At 40.6% G+C, this 24,695-nt stretch overlaps 2 protein-coding genes across 2 annotated transcripts in view; both read right to left on the bottom strand.

Moving 5' to 3' along the window:
* The window catches only part of LOC308100684 (neurotrypsin), a gene marked incomplete at its 3' end in the record, with an annotated part of 56,428 nt that extends 45,799 nt beyond the window's left edge, over positions 1-10,629 (bottom strand). Inside the window, 2 exon segments of the mRNA XM_080449752.1 lie at positions 4,708-4,747; positions 9,860-10,629. Coding sequence (XP_080305878.1) covers positions 4,708-4,747; positions 9,860-9,976 — 157 coding nt within the window. The 5' untranslated portion in view covers positions 9,977-10,629.
* A 5,117-nt stretch (positions 10,630-15,746) lies between these two features.
* Positions 15,747-24,110, bottom strand: chchd1 (coiled-coil-helix-coiled-coil-helix domain containing 1). Its single transcript, XM_080449366.1, has 3 exons — positions 23,798-24,110; positions 20,195-20,313; positions 15,747-16,612 (listed from the first exon to the last, which is right to left on the bottom strand). Exons 1-3 carry the CDS (start codon positions 23,934-23,936, stop codon positions 16,499-16,501), a joined length of 372 nt encoding a protein of 123 aa, XP_080305492.1. The 5' UTR covers positions 23,937-24,110; the 3' UTR covers positions 15,747-16,498.
* Between the last annotated feature and the right edge of the window lie 585 nt (positions 24,111-24,695).

Here is a 24,695-nt window from a genome sequence, read left to right as displayed (position 1 = left end):
GCCGTCGGTGTGTGTGTGTGTGTGTGTGTGTGTGTGTGTGTGTGTGTGTGTGTGTGTGTGTGTGTGTGTGTGTGTGTGTGTGTGTGTGTGTGTGTGTGTGTGTGTGTGTGTGTGTGTGTGTGTGTGTGTGTGTGTGTGTGTGTGTGTGTGTGTGTGTGTGTGTGTGTGTGTGTGTCATTGTAAAGCACTTTGGATAAAAGGCACTGCATACGTAAATGCAGCATTTATCACTGAGAGACAGAGAGAGAGAGAAAGAGGAAAAATGCAGTTATCAGAGAAACACAGAGGGACAAAGAGAGGGAACAGTAAAGAGAGAGGATGGCAAAGAGAGGCTACAAGGAGAGAATGACACAGATAAAGGAGAGAAGGAGACAGAGTAGAGAGCTGTGTTGCCAGATTTTGCAGGAGAAATAAGCAGCCAGGTCGATGAAAACAAGCCCAAAACAAGCAAGTAGCCTATATGCCAAACTTTAAACCTATTTTATCTAGGCTATTTGAAAATAGTAGATCTACAAGCTCACAACGCGTCGCATCGCGACGCGTTGTGAGCTAGTAGATCGGCTATTTTCAACAAGAAAAATAAAAAAGGGACAAAATGTGGAACATTTTTGGAAACATTTTAACAACACAAATTGGGTACGGGGGTCCCTAGCACAAAATATTTTCAGATGGGGGGTCCGTGGGACAAATGCATATTAATTTGGGGGGTCCTTGACATGAAAATGTTAAAGAACTACTGGTTTAAACAACATTATGAAACAAGCCAACAAGCAGCTACACTTTAGAAACAACCTAGCAACCTACCAATATTTACCACGCAACTTTACAGAAAAACAAGCCCAAAGTCGCTTATTATAAGCGGACATGGCAACGCTGGTAGAGAGGCTGAGTGAGGACACACAGAGAGATGGTCTCCTCCTTCAGGGCTGCTGAACATCTCTCTCCATCTGATCATCACAATCTGTGCGCACATCAAAGCCTTCTAATAATGAACCCAGCCAAAATAGAAAAAGAGAGAGAGAGGGGGGGTGCTTACAATTCAGGGCTATTCTCGTGCTTTTTAATGTCACCAGAAAATGTCAAGTCCTGCTGAAATAACAAATTATTATCTCACACGTTACCCAAAAACGGGACTCAAAATGTGCAGACTAAGGCGGGCTCCATACTTCACAGAGACTTTTTTTTTCTTCTCAGTTTGCCGATCCAAACACAGTTCCCTAGAGCACTGGTTCTCAAACTTTTTAGCTCAACACCCAAAAGAGATAGTTGATGTCTCCCCTGGGACCCAAACTAGTGAAAATAGCCGATCTACAAGCTCTCAACGTGTCGCATCGTGGTGCGTTGTGAGCTTGTAGATCTGCTATTTTCACTACATCTTAAAAGTATTTTAAATGTATGGATTTTTTTATTTTTCTCGAAATTCTTTTGAATTCTTATTTATTTATGATAAAGTGTGATTTTTTTATTTATTGAAAATCTTTTGAAATAATGAAATGAAATGTGTATTTGAGGCCCCATTAGAGCTCAAGTTGACCAGAAAGAGAACTGAGTCCTCTTTCAGATGAACTGACAAAGAACTCAGTTCCTTTTCTTTGTTGGTCCCTGGGTTTGGTTCGTTTACTGCCGTCAGTCAGACAGATAAGCAGGCAAACAAATGTTCAGTTCAATTGTTTATTAAACAATAAGCTCTGTTCTTACCGACCCAAAACCACTCTGGCAAAAAAACAAAGAAAAACGAAACATTTGCTCCACATAACAAAAAGCATGTGTCTAGAGTAGACTATGTTCATCCATCCATGTGTCTGTGTGTGTGTGTGTGTGTGTGTGTGTGTGTGTGTGTGCGTGCGTGCGTGCGTGCGTGCGTGCGTGCGTGCGTGTGTGTGTGTGTGCGTGTGTGTGTGTGTGTGTGTGTGTGTGTGCTCGTGCGTGCGTGCGTGCGTGCGTGCGTGCGTGCGCGTCTGTTGAATGTTTGCAGGAATTAAACCTGGAAGCATACTTCAAAGGAAGTCGCATTGTGTTTTTTTCTTTCGGCTTGCCAAAACCGAACAAAGTTCTCGGCGGACTAAATTGTTCAATACTTGATGTGGCATGAATTGCTTCAAACAACACACGGCATATTGATATTTCATGTTTTGTAACGTTTGACTTTGCACTGTTGTTTGACCAGTTGTTTGAGTGTTGAATGTTTAATGGACCACAATGGAAAACAAGCCTTTGGCTTTGTTTGTGTCTCATCCATTTGGCGATTTAAACTCGTTGTACTGCTGTACTTTTGAAAATGTCAATACGATATTCGATGCATCCCCCTTCCGACACACTTTGATAAATTTGTATCGGAGATTTCACCATTTCTGCCAGACAGACACTCTCTTCCGTGTACAAAGTGTGTTCTATCTCTCTCCGTGAATGAATTGCCATCTGGTTGCGTTTGTAGTTCCTCAGAGAGGGATTATAGAGGTTTGTACCTATAGGGTTTGGATCTTTTAGGATTTTAACGATTCCGGTTCTTTAACGGTTCCCTCTTAACGGTCTGATTCCTTAACGGCTCCCTTCAGGAGGTTCCAAATAGGAAACTCTGAGTGTGTACAAATGGAACCAAATGGACCCTACGGGTCCATTTGGTTCCATTTGTACACTCTCAGAGTTATGGTGGTCCTTGAAATTAAAATATTTGAGAACCACCGGTATTGTAATTGTATAGCAGACGTGAAGTCCCACAGACCAGCTCTGACAGTGTGATAAAAACCCGGTTCCGGAAACGGTTCCAAATTTGATGGAACCGATTCCTGGTTCCTCAATGCTGGATCCAGTTCCTGATCCCAACTAGGGATGCATATTATCGATTAATTCATTCATTGATAATTGATAACCTTATGCAACAATTAACCGATGAATTGATAAGCGGTGTTTTTTCAGGACCAAAAGGGAAATTCTTGTCCGAAACCGAAAATGAGTGCAGAAACTATAATTGCCTTGATGTATATAGCATTAACGAGCGTCAACGAGCCTCAGCTGGACGCAGACACACACACCTGCCCTCTGCAGTGCTCTATGGAGTCTGTCTCATTTCTCTCCAAAAGCCCTTGAATATGATGGAATATGATTAAGGATTACTGTGATTATGGTAAACTCACATTTGATATAACACACACACCATACCTCTAACTTTCACTAGCCCCCCCCCCCCCCCCAAAAAAAAAGTACAAAAACAAACTAAAATCTAATTATAATCTTTTTCCCATATTTTGTATTTGTATTAATTGAAAATCGATAACTCTAATTGACTAAATTCTTAACGGTAGTTAATCGATTATAGATTAATTGTTAACATCCCTAATCCCAACCCTATTTGCACCTGCTGACCTCCCCAGACAAACTTTCTTCCAACAGTTGTCCATGGTACGTTGCCAGCAGATTACGGAAGCACAATCACTACTGCCGTACGGGGGACGAGACATGGACCGTCACAGCACAGCAGGAAAAAGGCCCTGGACGGCGTCTAAACAAGACTGCTACGAATGGCACTTTTAGTGTCACATGGGAGGACCACCATCAGAAAGAAACGTGTACCTCTACTACGGACAAGGTCAGAGAGAGAAGGATGAGGCTGGCAGCTAAGGCACTGTGTCAGGCACCGGGACTGGCAGCGAGCAAACTGACACTGTGGGAGCCAACCCAAGGCACAGCTAGGAAGGGAAAGAGGCACACCACCTATGTAGATACCAGTGGTGGAAAAAGTAATACATTTTTTTACTTAAGTAAAAGTGTCAATCTAGAGACACTGCAATGTAGAAATACTCTGTTAAGTAAAAGTTTGTAATTCTAAATTGAATTGAGTAAAAGTACAAATTATTGGCATCAAAGTACCAAAAGTAGAAAGTACTCATTATGAAGAATGTCCCATTTCACACGTTTTCAAATGTTAAAAATCTTTTGAAAATAGCAGATCTACAAGCTCACAATGCGTCGCAACACAACACATTGTGAGCTTGTAGATCGGATATGTTCAAATGGCCGAAATGTATACAAAGCTGAAGTGGTTAATGTATGTTTTGTAATAATAATCAAAATCTACAAAGAGTAAAAGTGCAATATATGCCTCTGAGATGTAGTGGAGTAGAATTAAAGTACTGAAAATTGGAAATACTCCAATAAGGTAAAAAATACCTCAAAACTATACTTAAGTACGGTACTTGAGTAAATGCGCTTAGTTACTTTACACCACTGGTAGACACACTGCAGTGCGACGGTGATGCCTTCATTGGATAGGCACAGTGGGGAGAACAAGGGGGGTGACATCGTGCCAGCCAGGAATTGAACCGGGGACTCACTGTCAGGCATTAGAGCTCTAGAGCCCTGACCGCTCTTCTATCAGGTCAAGTCGCCACACGATGACCAATTTAAAAACTGTTGGAGAATTGAGGTCCCTGGCCCGCTGTCAACGTAGACATTAAATATGACATTGATCGGCCTATTAGTATGCAAGATATACACACACACACACACACACACACACACACACACACAGAGAGAAAATTTACGATGTAGAGTGATCTAAGTATTATGCACTGTAAGCGCTGATTTCGCAGGCAAGCATATAGCACAGTAAGTTGCAGCATGATAAAAAAAAACATGTCCCTCAGGATACAGGCATCAACTACAGTCAAATGTAGGTTAATTGTGAAAATGCACAAAAGGAAAACTCACCAGCACTCTGCAGAGTGTTCAAATAGCCTTCTTGAGGGACCTGGCGGAGCAAGATAACATTAGAACATTAAAATCAAGCACACATTATACAATGTTCATGTTTACTTTGTCACTGATGATCAATGTAATGGGCTCTATGCACAGCAGACATGTTGTAAAGAAATTGGGCCTCTTCCTTACTTCCTTCACAGGTGTTACCAATGATACTAATGTTCCATTCTGCTCAAACAGAGTCAGGGTGCTGATATTGTGCATGTTGGCTGACTGGAAACACTCTGCTACACCAGTGGGTCCCAAAGTGTTGTCCATGTACCCTCATGGTTCCTTGAGGGGGTTTCAAATGGACCCTTACAGGTGTGTAACTCTGAGAGTGTACAAATGGAACCAAATGGACCCGTTAGGGTCCATTTGGTTCCATTTGTACACTGTCAGAGTTATGGGGGTCCTTGAAATGTAAATTTTTGAGAACCACTGTGCTACACTAAATGGAACAGAGCCTTCATTAGTATCATTGGTAACACCAGTGAAGGAAGTAAGGAAGAGGCCCAATTTCTTTCCAATATGGCTGCTGTGCATAGAGCCTATTCATTCCATAGTCAAGAACTGCATGGTACAACGAGTTCAAACGCCAGTGAACAATATTCAATTTCAATTCAATTCAAAAGGAGCTGTATTTGGCATGAGAAAACATACGTTTAGGTTGCCAAAGCAAGAGTCAGAAGCATAATAAAATAATTTAAGAAAACTTAAATGGGTAAAGTATGTACAGTTGGATGAGGTACAGCATTGTGTAAACAGAGCTGTCACATTGCAACTTGGAAAAAGTGGTTTACAAAACATTTGCCGTTAGAAAGTTATATATAGGACATGCAAGCTTTTTGCTTGCTGCAATTTCTTAGGATTTTGCTGTCACTTTTGGGACAATTAGCAGCATTTTTCACAATAAATGGGGCAGCTTTTTTCTCAGCATACTGCAGACACTTACAGGAGCACTTTGCCCATTTTCAACCTTATCTTCACGTAATTGGTCCTCACTAGTGCTCATTATAAGATGGCACCATTGCTGTCTCAGAGGAGGGCTGTGGACAGTTAAGACGCGGCATCCCAAAATCTATACCACTTGTGCAAGGATGCGCTGTGATTGACCAATACGCTTGTGCAAGGACGTGCTGTGATTGGCCAGTAGCCACTTTGAGTGGCAGTTGGGGCAAACGCTCTCACCCAAAAAATATTTATTAATCTGTCCCTATCGGTACATAACTCGAACGGCGCTGAGTCGGCCCAAGCGCACTTCGCAACGTTCGGCACGGCAACTTGCTCGCTTTAGCCTCACGTGGCTCAAGTTCGCTTGAGACGGCGCGACTCCGTCGCGGTCCAAAACTATACGGGCAAAAAAATAGCCCACAGTTGCTGTATAGGCAGAGGCACTTCCGCGTTGGCCAAAGAAGGGGGGCGTGGTTATAGCACAAGTTGTATAGGCTTTAGCATGTCGCAGTTCAGACACCTGCCAACCAGTGACATCATCAGTAGGCAGGTGTGGCAATTACAAACAATATTTCCAACTTGTTTGTATTGTTTTTATTCATGCTTGAACAATGGCTTCTACTTCAGCATGCTAACTTGCCAGGAACAGAAATTCTGTAGTTTCTATTAGCTCGGAACCCCCCAAGCTGATAGATCCCTGCCTACCAATGATGTCACTGTTAGGCAGTTTTCTGAACTGTCCACAAAGCCTACCAACGCATGCATACCTGCCAACCTCAGACCGTCAGATAAAAGGAGATTTTTTCTCTTTTTTTGGGTCCAGAATTATTTTTCCAGTATTCTGGTGTATTTTGGGAGTTTGATACTTTTATCAGGCTTTACTTACATAGGATACATTAAAATAATCCATGTTTAATAATAACCACTTTACTTAAAAGTGACAATCTCTTTATAATTGCATTCAACTACAATGTATCACTTAGATACATGGAGTGTATGTGTACACTGTATGTGGGACTCGAGTTTATCCAGACATAATATACATAAAGCGCCAGTAAAAGAGTAACATTCCCATTCTCTCAGAAAGAGGGGCATGGCAAGTGGCATGGCAAGAGAGACAGGAACTACGCAAATGAACATGAATGGCTGTGGCTGCATATCAGTGAGGTGTGTGAGGGAAGGTCTTATATGTGGCCCTTTGTCACATGGGTTGCCACGCAGAAAGGGTGAAATCCCCCAAAACAGGAGAAAAAAAGAAGAAACGGAGTCGCCTGCGGAATCCAGAAGGGTTGGTACTTGGCAGGTATGCATCAATGAGACACAGAGTGAGCAGCAAGACAGAAATTGCACCATCTCATAATAATGAGCATCCTGGTCATTTCCTCCTCTTCTTCAAGCCAAAACATATTGGTCTGATTGTCAGGAGGGGTTTGGTTTGTTATCCATTCAATCAGTCCATGGGTCAGGGCTATATTGAGGACGGGAGACAGCTGCAGGAGATGACGTCGATGGACGGCTGACTAATAGAATGCTAAAGAATTACCATGGGGTTAATTTAAGTGGCGTTTATTGTATGACACCGCTTTATGAGGCAGCGAAGCCCCCAGACAGCTGAAATCAATACTGTCACGCATGGAGGGAAAATAGAGCATGCGACTGCTATATGTATTATGTCTGGAAGTGTTGTGCTGTCATGGCTGTCCTACTCTGTTAGCCGTTTATAATGAGCTGTCGACACAACAGTGCTGGGAAGTAACTAAGTACATTTTGTTACTGTCGGGCAGAAACCTCTCCAAATTCTAACTTTTTGTGTTTTTTTCTTAAATGAATGGCCTACTTGATCATACTACAGCGTCACACAAGAGCATCAAAAGTAGCAGATCCGAAGCTCGAAGCGCATTTTGAGCTTGTAGATCTGCTACTTTTGCTATTTTTTAATTTGAATCCCGAAAAGTAACAGTTTTGGACGTATGGGGTTTCCACCCGACGTTTCCACCTGGGAGACGTTTTTTTGTTCAAATACTGTACTTAAAGGGATATTTCACTTTGAAAAAAAATGTGGGTCATTTAATCGTCCACTCAGGCTTTTGTGAACACCCCAGACAGTTTTTACTGTAAGTTGCTTGATTCAGTATTTAGATATTTTATCAGACACGCCCCCTTCCTAAAACCCATTGTAACATTCATCGAAAACACCCGTTCTTGGTTCTGGTGACTCATGCTGCCCCCCTAATAGGGGGCCGTGTTTTTTCAATTACTTTTTCAATTATAAAAAAAAATGAAATTAATATACATAGTGGTATTGATACTTTTTACTTATATACCACTGTTTGGTTCCATTTGTACGCTCTCAGAGTTATGGGGGCTGGAATAAAGACAAACTTTGAGGACCACTACACTGAGGCAGCCTATACTCTGTCAGCCCGTTCTAATGAGGTGTCAGTGTCACAGCTATAAGCAGACACAGGCAGCATTGGGTCTGAGTAGCCTGGAGCGTCGATCTGCTGCAACTTAACAGGAAAGCATGCAGCTTCCTCACAGTTTACATGGACATCTGAAGGGGTCTGCGGTCTATACCTTGTAATGAGACCCCCCGCTCTCCACAGGGGGCTTTACGCATTGGCAGCAGGTTTAAGGGTCTTGGTGACGGTGCATTTGGAAAGAAACCTGAGATATCATCCGTATGATAAGCTGTTAAATGATTACAAGAGGAGGTCGCAACATTAAGAAGAGATTTAAAAAAAAATTGCATCTTGAATGTGGTGATCTATTGTCATTAAATCAGTCAAACTATTAGACGACCAATTCCAAAACATGTATTATTTTAATAAAGATATGCCAATAAAAACCATTCATAATTTGATATGTGTAGCCCCCTATAGGTGCCCGTTATGCTGGGCTCCCTCTGATTCATTTAAATTGTAGGCTATTTACTCAAGTACTGTACATACAATACAGTACAATTTTGAGTTTTCTTTAATTTGTTCAGTATTTACAATTTTCAATACTTTTACTTCTACCCCACTACATCTCAGAGGAAAATATTGTACTTTTACTCCACTACAATCATATGAAAACTTGTAGTTACTTACAAAACATACATTAACAATTTCAGCCCTATACAGTATATTTCGGCCATTTGAAAATAGCAGATCTACAAGCTCACAATGTGACACATTGTGAGCTTGTAGATCGGCTATTTTGAAAATATTTTTTAATACATGTTTAACTTGTGAAATAGGACATTCTGCACAATGAGTACTTTCTACTTTAGGTGCTTTTAAGAATATTTTGATGCAGATACTTTAACACTTTTAAAGTACATTTTGAATACGGGACATCTACTTGCAAGTAAGAGTACATCATGTATATCTACATTGCAGTATTGATACTTTTACTAAGTAAAACATGTGAGTACTTCTTCCATCACTGGGCTACAGTCCATTATTTTCCCATAGACATAATACTGATAAGGGCGACAAGTATCCCAGTTCCAGATGAGGGAATCTGGGTCATAACAGCCTAGTCAAAACTTCCAGACAAGTGGAAATAACAGCTTTCAAAGGTAATAATAAGATAAGATAATAAGAATCTCCCTTTCTCTTTTAAATATCTATATGGCACTGGTAATAACAAGATAAGGTGTCATGTGTTGATGTGTAAACTCTGTGACATTTATTTATGGCCAAAAAAGACAACTTGAAAATAATTTACCTCCAGTGGTGGAAAGTAACAAAGTACATGCACTAAAGTACTGTACTTACTGGAGTATTTCCAATTTTCAATACTTTTACTTCTACTCCACTACTATCTCAGAGGCAAATATTTTACTCCACTACAATTATAAGAACACTTTAGTTACTAGTTACTTTGCAGATATAAATTATTATATTATAAAACATACATTAACCACCTTTGCCCAATTGTATACATAGGCTATTTGAAAATAGCAGCTCTACAAGCTCACAACGTGTTGTGAGCTTGTAGATTAGCTATTTTCAAACATTTATATTTTAGTACTAATTGATACTTTAGTATATTTTGATACCAATGCTTGAACACGGGCCTTTTACTTGTAACAGAGTATTTTATATATTGTGGTACTGCTACTTTTACGTAAGTAAAATAGACAACTTCAACTTGAAAGACAACTTGAACCATAACTTACCTCTCCATAGACAGACAGCAGCAGACAACAGGCAAACAGCTGCAATAAGAAGAGGCAGCTTCTCTCCAGCACAGCTTTATTCCTGGGAGTCTGCTCCATGATTATTATCATTATCATTTATTCCTGGGAGTCTGATCCATTATGATCATTATTATGTATTCCTGTGAGTCTGATGGTCCATGCTGCTGCTGAGTGTGACTCATTGCATGGTGTTGTACCTTGATCTGACTTCGTCCATTTACCTTCCTTTTTAGAGGCAAAAGAGCGACACACACACACACACACACACACACACACACACACGCATGCACGCACGCGCGCGTGCACACACACACACACACACACACACACACACACACACACACACACACAGAGAGAGAGAGAGAGAGAGAGAGAGAGAGAGAGAGAGATCGCCCCGTTTCTTTCGATCCCAAGTTTACGCACGGCCCGGGATCTAAAGCAAGCGATTGTCCTTTTGATCCCTTGATTGATCCCTTATTTGAATGTCTCGGTGGAGAACGATCGGTGTTTAGTCCAGACTCCAGTCAGTGTCAGTGTGATCTGGTAGATCTCGCTGCTGCACAGTGCACGGTGCACCCCCCCAGAAGGAAAGGAAACCTCAAACTGACGCGCTCCTCGTGAGGAAAGCAGATACCGGCGTGTGTATGAGAGAGAGAGAGAGAGAGAGAGAGAGAGAGAGAGAGAGAGAGAGACGCAGACGCCGATCGAGCGCACACACTGCCCAGCCCCAGTTAGTTACACACACACAGAGACACACTTGTCCAGAATCTCCACACAAACACACACACGCAGACAGACACACACTGTCCACATAAACATGTAAACACGCACACACAGACCCCCAGAATAAACCATTGGGTTGGTGCGCTGCGTAAAGGGGCGTGGCTGCGGGGCAGTTAGCGCACAACACTGACACGCGGGGTCATGTTGATCAGTGGTTCTCAAAGTGGGGTCCGGGGACCCCCCAGGGGTCCTTGGGGGGGTTCCAGGCAGGGGTCCCCAGCAAAATGTGTTAATATAGCATCACAGTCATTTTAACCTTTTATACTTTGGCTATTCAAAAATAGCAGATCTACAAGCTCATAGGCTATGAGCTTGTAGATCTGCAATTTTGGAAACACCGTGAAAAAAAAACTTTGCCTCTGGGGGTGGACCCTGGAACAAAATATTTGAGATGGGGGTCCGCGGCCAAATAGCCTACATATCATTTTGGGGGTCCTTGACATGAAAAAGTTTGAGAACCACTGTTTACGATGCACATCATTCATCAATGGTGTACAGACACACAGCAGACTGGAGTCACTGCTGTGCCAACTGATTGCTTTTTAAATGGGATGTTAGTTATTGTTTTTTGTTTTAAATAAGTCATCCTATCCTTATCCTTAATTCTGATTAGTAATCATTGAGTCAGACTCAGTGTTTGTCCAGTAACAGGAGTCTCTCCCCCTCATCTCTCCCGCTCTTTAGTAAATACATTTTCAGGTCGGGATATAGGCTACCAGTTATAGGTCAACTATTTCATCCAGGATATAGGATTTTTAAAAAGTGGAATTGGAAGTGATGACACACAGAAATGGGCACACAAACGTGGAACTGGAACTCTAAAGCCAATAAATGGGTTCTCTCTCCTGATTGGATGAAATAGGTGACCTATACATGAAAATTTGTTTTCTGTTAAAGAGCTGGAGAGATACTGAACAAAACTTTTGAAAAAACAACTTTAGTTTTTTAACCAGAAAATATCACTTTAAATACACTATCTTTAAAACAGTTCCTCATTTTGCTGGGGACCCCCTGGAACCCCCTCAAGGGCCCCTGGGGGTCCCCACAGAGTCGATCAGAGCAGAACAGAGAGTTTTGAGAATAAGTGCTGTATGGAGGAGCCAAAGTTGTCTGCGTGAATAACAGATTTTACTCAAATTCCAGTTAATAAATGTTAACAGTACACTGTATAAATACTGTACTGTATACGCATAAGGTTCCTGTGATATGAGTGGTGTTTCATGTCAAAGCGTGACTCTAAGCTGAAACAATGGAAAATGGAAGCACTCTTTGAAGACAACTCAAACCACATGTGAACAACCATGCAATGCTATCTGCAGCACGGCAGCACTGCTGCAAATAGGTTGCAGATGATGCACAACATGGACTGACTGACTACTGCTGGGGGAATGTGCTGCTTCGGTGCTGCGTGTAGCCATAGGGCTGCAGCTATCCATGATTTTCTTAGCATTTATTTGTTCAATTACTTGTTCAATCAGGGGTCATCGCCATGCTTGTGGTGGACATTTTTGACAAAATTATATGTTTGCCATGGACATACAATATAGACAAACACATAAAGAGCCAGCCCTAAATGACCATTACAGGTCTGTAACTCTGAGTGTGTACAAATGGAACCAAATGGACCCGTAGGACACACTCAGAGTGGTCCTTGAAAATAAAATGTTTGAGAACCACTGCACCAGTGGACTCATTAGCTATACAATACATAGTGTCATAGTAAATCAGTGTCATACATAATCTGAAGAAAACCTGGAGACATGACCTTCAGTAATTGGGTGTTATGATCAAAATAAGAACATTATAATGGTGTGTAAAAACGAAATCAAACATTTGGCACAGACAAGGCCAAGTCTTGCCACGGACACATGTGTCCGTGTACGGACATATTGATGACCCCTGTGTTCAATTCATCGAATAATCGAAAAGGTCTGGTGCAGAAATAGTGCACATAGCACATCCACGTGTCGTTGTGAGCTTGTAGATTGGCTATTTTCAGTATAATATATATATTTTTAAAACCTATATGACATCCCCCCAAAATAGGGATTGATTAATAAGAATTATTTAAATTAGATTATCAATATATGGTATTTTTTATAATCAAATAAATTAGTTAGTTAGTTTGATTAACTGTTGCACCCATATGCTAGTATTTAGGACTAGGTATAGGTGTTTCACATTTGCATTAATGAGCAGGTATTAAGGTGTGGTCCATAGATATGGACTAATAATAAATACTTTTATCTTTTAACACTGGACTACACCTGCTGATAATGACGTATTGTGGACTGGGAATAAAACACAAACCCTATACAGTAGGTGTCGAAACCAAAAACAAACAGGTCACATTAATGTGCCTTTCATCCTTATCAGTGAGCACTGATAACAAGCCTGTGATAAGGCTGAGAGCCAAACTCTCGATTTCATTCCCACAATAAGGCCCAGTGGGACAATGTTTAAGGCCCACTGGTTGTTTTCCTTGGCACACTTTCACAGATCCACACATGCTCTTAAAAGAGGAACTATAGATCATAATCACCACCTCCTCAAAGTAAACGTTAAAGAGTGATGACGCTCGGCCGCTGGCAATCACCACATGTCAAAGATAATGATTTTTTTTTCCTTATATCTCGTTGAAACAGCTGAGGATTGTGTGCAGAGCTATTCTGGTCCCAACAAGGCATCTGAAGGGGGGTCTCCACTCTCCACAATGACAACAGAAAGACCCTCTTCAGCCCCTGATCGCGCCCCTGATAGGCAGTGGTGGACAAAGTACTCAACCCCCAGTACTTGAGTCAAAGTATATATACTCCTGGTGAAATATCACTCAACTTCAACTACAAGTGAATGTTGCTCAGCAATAATCAATGCATTACTGCATTGAAATTACATTTCCCCAAAGATTCAAAACATTTTCAGAAATGTTCTAAATAAATTAATAATTTGTGAAAATAGCCAATCTGTTTCCACAGTTTTTGTGGTTAATTCATAATGTATTTTTTGTAAGTTTGGGTACCGGGGGTCCCTTCCTAAAACTATACTCTAAAGTACACTATTTGTCTTTGAAAAGTAGTGGAGTGAAAGCCATAAGCTTCCAAAAAATAAAACAAAAAAACAAAACAAAACTATACTCGAGTAAAGTACAGATACTAAAGCAGTACGGTACTCAAGTAAATAAATGTGCATAGTTTATGTCCACCACTGCTGATGTGATCTTGGGGGAGGGGGAGGAGGGGGTAGCTTTGCATCTTGAGCTGGTGTAATTATTTTTGGGGGTATGTGTCTGGAGTAAATATAGTGACATTTTTGCGTGGCTGGAGTGTGAGTTTCAGAGGCCGGACAACGTGACCAGCCCAGGCAACACCACCAAGTTTACAAGCAGGTGAGGAGGTCAGCCGGTGTCGAATAGTTTCACACCCCGTCTGACACCCGGGGGAAATGCGTGTGTCTGTACAAGGTCAACCTGTTGAAATGTGTGTGTGTGTACAAGGTCAACCTGTTGGAACAAGAAAGGTCTGCTCCCTTCAGCTCTGTTATTTAACCTGTAACAAGAGATTATAGAATACATTTTGAAAAAATTAATAAGTGGCAAACGCCCTACCCAAATATGTGATCGACTGTAAAATCCTAAGTGTTCATTTTACTCAAGGGTGTACAAATGAACTCTTTCGGGTCCATTTGTACACTCAGATTTGACCGTGTGTGAGTAACTAGGACACACACAAATGTAGTAATTGACCTTTCAAAACCAAGTGGTAACATGTACAGTAGGAATAATAATTTAAAAAAAAAAATTATTTGAAGTTCAGAAATCGGTGTCTTGATTGGACGACAGGAATAGCGGCAGTGGAGTAAAGCGTCCTGTCCTGTCCGGCCCAGACATGCCACAGGATGTGATAACCAGGCAGGGGAAATGGTTTGACCGAGGGGGCGGGGAGGTTATGTTTAATGAGGGGCGGCCAAACACGGACACAAACTAAAGCATGACGTACTGACAACACTGAGGAAGCCTTCCTGAAGCACAGACTAAACACGCTCCCCTTCTACCATGAGCCACCACATCTAGACATTAAAACATCATTAGTGGAATGTAAATATAGACTAAGTATTTTCTACCTTTGGATTCTAACGGAAAAGGAGGACGGAAGGAAGATCCCTGAAGATAAGCTACGCTACAAAGAAGGCAAAAGGAAATACTCCAAATAACATTACTTATCTGGAATATCTGACTGCCTGGATTAGGGATGGGCATTTGCATTAAACGTTTAACCTTTGGACTGTGGCCAGTTAATCGTCTATGACGTCATATCTATAAATAAAGTCCTATGAGTGGGCAGTTCATAGGGCCTGAAACATGTATTGTAACATACATTAGGTCTAATTTAAGGTTGTTTTCTCCTCTTCAAATGTTTTTCTTCTTTATCAGGTATTGTAAAATATTGTGAGGAGTAATTATAGATTATATTCAAGTGAGTGATTTATTATTATTTTTATATGACTTAATTTCAGATATTAAGTCCTAAACGGTTCATGACACACTTTCCGGTGAAATGGTTAACCGTTTGCGTTTAACTGTTCCGTCCTTGCCTGTATATGCGTCATTTTCTTTACAGAACACTTGGTTATCTGACCTCACTATGCTGTTTTCCTTGCTCTTCTTTCTATCTCTATTCTATTTCCACTTTCCTGAAAACTTGTACGAAAATGTATTTCATGCCGATTCTGAAAGTTTTAACCTCAGGTACAGCACGAACCTATGCTCCAACTTTACAAAAACTAGAATTCCATCTGGTCAATATTTATGTACCACAGGTAATGAGCTTTGACATTCAGATAGGGTATAACGATATACTGTACGTCCAACAGGCTGATAATAGCAGAGCTGCCATTAGGCTCACATTACATAGGAACAGTGATGTGTTGCAATCCGGTCTTAGCCTTTAGTAAAGTGATCAGTGATAAAAGGTAAACTCACAGAGAGAGAGAGGCATGAAATCAAACACTAATAAGACCCCGTATCCCCTTCCACTAATACAATATATGAACCATTAGTGACCGCTGGTCTAAATTGAATTGAGAGGTAAAATGGGGAGACATTCTCAACAGTAACAATTCAAGACCTAGGGAGAATATGGTCATATTATATTTCCAAATAGATCAGATACTGTTAATTTTACTCTGACAGTGTACAAATGGAACCGTAAGGGTCCATTTGTACATTACATTTCAAAACAAAGCTCGACAGAAGCTCAGTTCCTGTTGGAACCACCAGTTCATGGTGGCAAATGGACACCTTTTAATAGCAACTGCTTTACACAATGTCCTAATAAAATAACATTTTCATTTTAATATTTTAACATAAATGTAGGAATTGTTCTGAAGCACAGTAACTCGACATAAATTAATGAAATTAAATTCAATTAAATTGAGTATTTTTCAACTGAAGAGATGGCTTCTTTTCTTCTCTTTTTAGGGTGCCGTGTCCAAAGAAAGCATTTTTGGAGCTGCCAGTGGATTTCTGTCCTTCATGTCATGGAAAAGGTATGCAGGGGGGGGCGCTCCTCTTCCCAATGCCGAACATCGCGTTTCAGAACTCTTGGCGAGTTGGCGTCCAGATGTTTTTGGCAAAGTGCTCTGGCCGCCGCTCATCAATGTCACTGTCCTATGCAGAGCATTGGAGAGACACACCCACACACGACCATTGAGCGCTCCGTTGCTCAAAAATACGCTTTCTGTGAACACGGTCCTTTACCACACCACCCAGGGACAGTCCTTATGGCTGACCACACGAGACCACCCCATTGTCCCTACACGGCAGGGGAAGGGGGGACGCTAGACTTCGGTACGGAGGTTGGGGTATCTCTTCAGCAGAGTTGTTGCTTGCTTGGGGTTTAAGCGTCCCGTTTGGGTGCCATCCACCTGGTCTGATTTGGACCTCGCTTCAGCCTGCAATGGAAAAAGACAAATACAGATGAAAAAAAAAAGACTAAAGACCAATTCCAGCTCAAATCTGATTTCGGGAGTCGGTTGGTTTTGTGCAGTCTGAACTAGGCCTGTCACAATTATTACATAATCGTCTAATCGCAATTATTTGAGATAATCGCTATCATTTTTGCATAATCGTCTCCATGTTGAAAAATGTTCACACATTTTCAAATATTAAAAAAAAGCAGAAATAGCAGATCTACAAGCTTACAACATGTCACTTTGTGACATGTTGTAAGCTTGTAGATCAGCTATTTCCGCAATTTTAGATTACTTTTACATACTATTTTACAAAAAAAATTAAGTATGTCAATTTCTTTGCATACTGTATTTAAGCTATTTGTCATATCTGCCCTGTGCAATTTTTGACTACAAAGTCTAAAAGGCAAACAGAAATTAAATTGTATTCATATGTCCCAATGTTCAATGCCAAACACACAATTACATCATTAATGGCACTTATTTGAGTGACAATTAATCACAAATCTTGTAATCGCGACAGCCCTAGTCTGAACACGGTCTAATATGCAACATGTTTTATTCATTTCAGAATAGACAATTTGATCCAATACAATGAGTCATAAGGAGGCTTCTTATTGGCTCCTGCATGATAAACCTATTTCCCTCTGAGATCAATGAAGTACCCATCATCTACATCAACTTTAACAGAAACAACTTATAGTTTTTAACCAAAAGATATCACTTACAAGGTGACTGTAGGAAAATGCCCTGCAGGAAAACACATGCGCTGTGTGTGTGTGTGTGTGTGTGTGTGTGTGTGTGTGTGTGTGTGTGTGTGTGTGTGTGTGTGTGTGTGTGTGTGTGTGTGTGTGTGCATTACTGTACTCTCCCCAGAAGTATTATTAGATTTTGAGAAATAGAGACATTGTGAGGAGAATTGTCCTGGTCCTTACAATAAAAATGGTTGTTTAAATGCTTAAATAAGATATTTAGGGAGTTAAATATACAATTGAGAAAATATTCAAGTTGGGGTGAGACATTTAGAGGTTAGGTTTAGGGGTTATGCCTTATATAAACTTGGTTGCGCACCGGCGGTGTCACACATCGACAATAGCGGATCTACAAGCTCACAAACGCGTCTGTAGATCCATTTTTTTTTTGCTTTAGGCCATTGAAAATAGCAAAAATGTTTATGTCCTCACAAGTATAGTAATACAAACATGTTCATGTGTGTGTGTATGTCATTTGTGTGTGTCTGTGTGTGTTTGCTTGTGTAGGCAGACGGGAAAGATACAGCGTGCATTTGTTATTTTGACTCCTCCCCGACCAGTAAATGGCTGTTAAATGATGTTAGTCAGGCTAATTGGCTTTTCCCTGCATGTCTCCTAAACATGCTGAACCAACAGCAGCACGGCTCTGGGACCGCTCCAAAACAGCAGGAGGGGTAGGACGTACCCGCTAGCCTGGAGGCCTTGTTGTTGTTTGTTGTGTGCGCAGTGGCATGGTAACATACAGTACACTACCTATAGTACTGTATAGAGCAGTGGCATGGTAGCATACAGTACACTACCTATAGTACTGTATAGAGCAGTGGCATGGTAGCATACAGTACACTACCTATAGTACTGTATAGAGCAGTGGCATGGTAGCATACAGTACACTACCTATAGTACTGTACTGTATAGAGCAGTGGCATGGTAGCATACAGTACACTACCTATAGTACTGTATAGAGCAGTGGCATGGTAGCATACAGTACACTACCTATAGTACTGTATAGAGCAGTGGCATGGTAACATACAGTACACTACCTATAGTACTGTACTGTATAGAGCAGTGGTTCCCAAACTTTTTCAGCCGAGACCCAAAAGATTTGACATTTGACCCAAACAAGTGAAAATAGCCAATCTTGTAGACCTGCAATTCTTCAATACCACTATTTTTTGTTGAATTTCTTATTGTTTTTCTAAATTTAGTTTTGAAAAATGTTTGTTTTTAATTCATGATAAATTGTGATTTTTTTTTATTGGAAATTTATGAAAATATTTTTGAAATGATAATTAAAAACTAAATGTAGGAAGTGAAAAACTCCGGTGTTGAGAAGCAGATTTCTTTAGTTGCTCTCTGTGACTTTTACTCTTGGCTTTATGGCTGGATGTTTAGGCCCCAACACTTCTCGGGTATCAGGTCACCTATTTATTATTATCTATTCATTTTATTTCTTAATTGTATTTATTTATTTATTTGTTTAGCTTTTTACCCCTTTTCCTCCCCAAATTAGTCATTAAGCCAATTGATTCCTCCCCACACACATTTGTGTGTCGTCACTGCTGTTGTATCCTACTGACTCACCTGCCAGTGAGGAGCCCCCACCGGGAGGATTTCGTCCTACTCCTCGCCCAACACTCCCTGCTGACGGGTGCCCACCCCAGCCCGTAAGGAGTACGTGCAGTGACAAATACCACCCTCCCCGCCCGGCGTCCCTCCCCCGAACGCGGGGCAATTGGGTTCTTATAGACGCTCGGCTCGACGGATGCACCATGGTGGATTCGAACCCACCCCCCATGTGATGGTGGGCAGGTACTTTACCACTGCGCCACCCGAGCGTCTCTTCTTTTGGGAGGACAGGCTATTTCCCTCAGCTAGCTACTCTCAACAGCACCCAATGGTGATGCACAGCTAAGAGCGGAGTGTTCATTTAACTTGAAAGAGTGTACAAATTGACCTGTAAGGGTTAACGTTATCTTATTATCGTAGTGTTTTGTCAATTATTTGGGGGGCCACTTGCAATATCCTCACCGTCCACAGGTTGGGAATCGCAAGTATATACTGTATGGTTGGGTATAAAAATGCGGATACCAGTAGGAACCAAATCCAAATTGCCCAACACCAGGTACCCATAAAAATGAAGGAATCAGAGTCAGAATGGACCATAGGCGGGCACTGCCAAGTTGTGAATGTTTTGAGAGCTCTTTGCTTTTACCCATCAGGAGATTTTTTTTTTTGTGTGACAGCTTGGTAACAAAACAAAAAATCAGTTTGCACTAACCCAACAGCTCATGTTGATTTGCACAGATATGAGGTAGAGATACTGACAAATTACTTCACGATTTCAGCTGGTGCCTTGCCTTTCCTTGGCATACTGCTTTTTTTTTGGTGTTCAACACTTTTTTCCTGTGTCATCCCACTTGATTCCACACAAAATTATTTATTTAAACTTGTGATTTCCTTACATGTGTGGATTTCTTGAGTTAACGCCAATGTCTCATTCATTGGAAATATATTTACAGGAAAAAAAGGTTGATGCTTATTTCCCCCACTATACATTTCACTGCACTCATATCAGGAATTTATGAATACCTGACTTGTTTCTATCTCTATTCTTCTTCCCTTTCCTGAAAACTACAGATGAGGGAGCTTGTACGAAACATTATTTCATCCACTGTTTTATACCTGTAAACCTGTGATGTGACACTTGAGTTGTAGTTACCTGGGCCTTCTCCACACATGTGTAGAAGGCTTGCGTATCACTGGAGATAAATAATACATTAATAATAAATCATAACAATTGGTTTGTCGTTACCTGGGCCTTCTCAACGCAGGTGTAGAACGTTTTCATCTCATTGGAGCACAGAGCTTCCACAAAGTTGTTCTGCTTCCAGCACACCATCATTTGCGACATCTCTGTGATGCACGTCGCCTCTGGCATGAAAAGAGTACAAATGTTTCATGAATTAATTGATGGCAGACATCTCTGTGATGCACGTCGCCTCTGAGATGAAAAGTTTAATTATCCTCTCTATTAATCCATCGCTGAAATCGATAACACAATATAATACACTTGATTGACGACAGAGGCTTAGTAGATTGTTAAAGGTTGTGTTATTTGACATTGGCATTCTGATTCCCGACCTGAAAAGGCATTTTCTGTTTACTAAAGAGCTTGAGAGACAGGGAGACTCCTGTTACTGAATGAACCCTATCAATAATTACTATTAATCAGAATATAGAGCTATTGACAGTAACACTTATTTTAACAAAAGTATATCACTTACACCACCTTTAAGAACATAAAGCATGGCAAGTAGTTTAAAGATATCTTAAAACTAAGAGGTATTCCATTCATATACAGTAAATATTAATATAGTATTTTCACATTACTGATCTTGCCACCCTCTTCAATTCAAGTAATCTCACGAAACAGTTACAACTAATTAGTGCTGAGCTATATGGCCAATATAACTTGTTGGTGCTAAAATCAATATAATTTGATCTTTTTGTTTTAAAAATGTAGAACTTCTAAAACTTAACTGATTTATAATGTAAACATAAAAGTTAATGTCAAATCTATTATCAAGAAAAGTATTAATGCATTTAAACACAGTCAATACATTTTTATAGATATCAATAATTGTGTACATTTGAGAATGTTCTAAAACATGATCTATATGGTAATATTATGCAACAGTTCAATGAAAATATTCTGAGAAAGAGAGAGCGCCCGAGAGAGAGAGAGGCACAGCACTCATTTTAAATGCATTTGTGACAGAGAGAGATTTTAATTAAGTAATTTATGGAAAGTTTTCTTGCCAATGGCAAGGTGTGTTCTATGACCACACAGCACTGTAATCTGTGCCAACAGTTTAAGGTCATCGTGCAGAGAGAGAGAGAGAGAGAGAGAGAGAGAGGAGTCACTGACTCACTGTTCCTCTCACTATGATTTATGCTTCTGCAGATTCTGTGATTTAACTTGAGCTGATTGAAAAGGTTCTTAGTGCTGCAACCTCTCGCTCCTGCCAACTTTACACTCACAGTTTGTTCATTGTATCCATACAGTATATCTGAAACCAAATCATTTTTATATCAATAATTCATCAACCTTTTTAATTTCAAGGACACCCCCAGTTTGATGTGCATTAGGCCATGGATTTTATGCCATTATTTTTATTTTATCTATGGGACTTCAATCGATACTGTAATATAATCCTCAGTGTTCATTTAATTCACATACTGTAATATAATCCTCAGTGTTAATTTAACTCACAGAGTGTACAAATGGAATACACAAAAGTAACAAATACTTGAAAATAGTACTCAAGTACCGTAATTGAGTAAATGTACTTGCACTGCATAGCAATACATCATGATGTCCAGTGCACTACTGCCACACCTCTTGGCCCCTCCTCTGCGGTCGGTATCAAGTTCAAGTTACAACTCAGCAGTATTGATGTAAAGTAAACATCATTACACTTTACATTCTACAGCCCAGAGGTGTCTAGATCAATGGTTTAGATCTCTCCTTTGTTACTTTTATACAACCAACCATTCACTGCTAATTCTCTAATAGATCAGTGGTGATCAAACTTTTTTCATTTCAAGGATCCTCAGTTTAATATGCGAACCCATTTGTACACTCAGAGTTACCAATCATTTAGGTGTTGACCCCACTGAAACACTGGTCTAGATCACAGATCTGAACATGTTTGTGTTGACCTCTTGTCTGTTACTTTGACACAACCAGGCACCACTTACACATCCCATCACTTACACAAATGAGTTAATATAGCATCAAAGCATCAGTTCAGCCACTTCAACCCTATCAGCTATTTGAAAATAGCAGATCTACAAGCGTTTGAAAATAAAAAGCAAAGAAAATCTGAATATGTTTGAAACATTTGAACAACAAAACAAATCTTGCGTGGGGGGGGGGGTCACTGGCACAACTGAACATATTTTCAGATGGGGGTCCACGGAAAAATACTTGTTCATGTGGGGGTCCTCCTAGCCCTAGAATGGCTGTGATATTGCATACATTTGTGTATTTCCAGCAATTAATTATGCGGGCGAGTACACACGCAGCGCGACACATATAAGGCAGTCTGCTAACCAGGCGGGGATAGGACGATCTATGGCTGTGTATTTGGAATCGATACAGGATAGGTTGGCACTAGGGACATCTGGGCACGTTGAGGTAAAATTGGCTATCTAAAATGTTTAAAAATTAAATATTTGAAAATGGTCTTAAGTAATGTAAAGTATACATGATGTGAACATGCATGGTACATCAATATCAGACTTAATGTTATCCTTCAACTTCTTATTCATGTCCCAAAATGACTGGATATACAGGCTTTGTAGCAATTTGTATACATATTAGACCTTAATTGTCGAATGTTTAAGCAGGTTGTTCTAATCATGTATACTTTAGACCATTTTTCAAATATTTTATTTTTTAACATTTTGGACAAAATAGTCAATTTTACATCGAGGTGCCCAGATGTCCCCAGTTCCACCTATCCTGTTACCTTTGAAATACATGAAATGTATGTAATATCGCAGACATTCTAGGGCTGTAATGGCAGCTTTTGATGTTACTTTAAGTAAGTTAAACCGATCAGGAAGATGCAGGACTGCAATGTCCTTCACCTTCACTTCACTTCATACTTTAGTGTAGATCGAATCACAGCAGAGAGAAACTAGTGTCTCCCTCCAGAGCTTCCTCCAGCACCCCCAACATAAATGTCCCACACATCTTTATACTGTCAGGAGAAGTACACAGAGGTAACAACAAATGGTCACTCCTAGCCATGGTTCACATGACGCTTGTATACAAGCGTCATGGTGCCGAGTCCCCCTGGTTTATAGTGGTGTTCGATTTTTTTAAATTGCAAACTCTCACATAACATGTACATAAACGTTCAGATTTCAAATATAAAGCTTATATGCTTATCCCCGAGCCACGGATGTTACAAGGCGACCCGGACCACGATAAGTACCCGTATCTCCCGTATTGTTCAATAAAAAGCATTTTAATCCCATCACCGGCCATTTTCTTTTTGTAATGTATCAGAGTGCAATACACCTCCCAACCATTAGTGTCGCATCGTTGAAAGCATCGGAGAAAAATTGGAGAAAATGGCCGGCGATCGGATTAAAATGTTTTTTATTGAACAATACAGGAGATACGGGTACTTATCGCGGTCCGGATCGCCTTGTAACATCCGTGGCTCGGGGGTAAGCACTTTATATTTGAAATCTGAACGTTTATGTACATGTGAGAGTTGGCAATGTAAAAAAAAATCGAACACTGCTATAAACCAGGGACTCTCGGCACCTCCATGACAGTCATGGTATGACAGTCATGTTTCAGGGCTAGGGGTCACAGTAAAAAAGTACATTTTCTCACCTCCTTTCTTGGGTTTTCTATTAGCGACATGATCCTTCAGAACCAGCGGCCTGTTGGGCTTCAGCACCGGCCTCTTGTGCTGCTTGCTCACCATGCGAGCGACCTTCTCCTGCAGCCCAATGCCTCCCTGCATGGCCATTTTAACACTAAAATAAAACACCGATCACTGATCTGACAGTACGAGAGGCTCACACAGGTGGACAACTACCTCATAAGATACTAAAATACTAAATAAAGGACGTTTGTTTGTTCAATAACACGACAATTCCTCCTTGAACCGCGGAGCGTTGATCTTGTGTAAGGGCAGCGCCATGACAGGTCGTAAAGTGGTGTCGTAGTGTGTTACTGTCGTGAAATGTTGTAAGTGTCACTACCGTCATGCTGTAGTTTTTTGTTTTTGTTTTACCACAGTGACCTATGACAGTGACGATGTGTAAAACTACAAAATGTAATGTCAGTGGGGGAAGAACAACTTAAAGAAGTACTCACATTTTTTGGACTTGTGTAAAAGTAGCCTGGGGCACCATTCCTTTTCGGGTATATGATCCGGTCGGGAGCGGAAGTTAAAAAAATAAAAAGTGGCCGGATGGGCAGAACCGGAAACACGTCTCACCCCAAAATAGGTCCGATAATAAAATCGTTGATGTGGCATAGTTTCGCTTATTTTTTAAAATGTAAATGTGCGTGCACTATCCGGAGACTATTTAGCGTCTGTATTATCCCACGGGGAAATTCTATTCCATTTAAATAGGGATTGGGGAACCAAAACAAAGCGGCACCGCAAAACCGGATGGGCAGAATCCGGAAACAGGATTATTTTTTCTTTTTTTTTTCAGTAGGCGTGGCCTAGACCGGATCATATGGGTCTTTAGTAACAGACACCAGGCTTTCCTCCGAG

This window comes from Gymnoscopelus braueri (assembly GCF_963280865.1).
Source record: "Gymnoscopelus braueri genome assembly, chromosome: 14".
Classification (NCBI taxonomy): domain Eukaryota; kingdom Metazoa; phylum Chordata; class Actinopteri; order Myctophiformes; family Myctophidae; genus Gymnoscopelus; species Gymnoscopelus braueri.
The sequence above is the reverse complement of the archived record's forward strand: the minus strand, read 5'-3'. Positions and strand labels throughout refer to the sequence as shown.

Excerpts from the sequence above, each read along its gene's own strand:
- chchd1 (XM_080449366.1), bottom strand. The coding sequence starts at position 23,936 with ATGGCCATGCAGGGAGGCATTGGGCTGCAGGAGAAGGTCGCTCGCATG. Across the intron at positions 20,314-23,797 it reads TAGAAAACCCAAGAAAGGAG|AGGCGACGTGCATCACAGAG; the intron begins GTGAGAAAATGT and ends TTTTCATGCCAG. Across the intron at positions 16,613-20,194 it reads CCTGCGTTGAGAAGGCCCAG|GCTGAAGCGAGGTCCAAATC; the intron begins GTAACGACAAAC and ends TTTCCATTGCAG.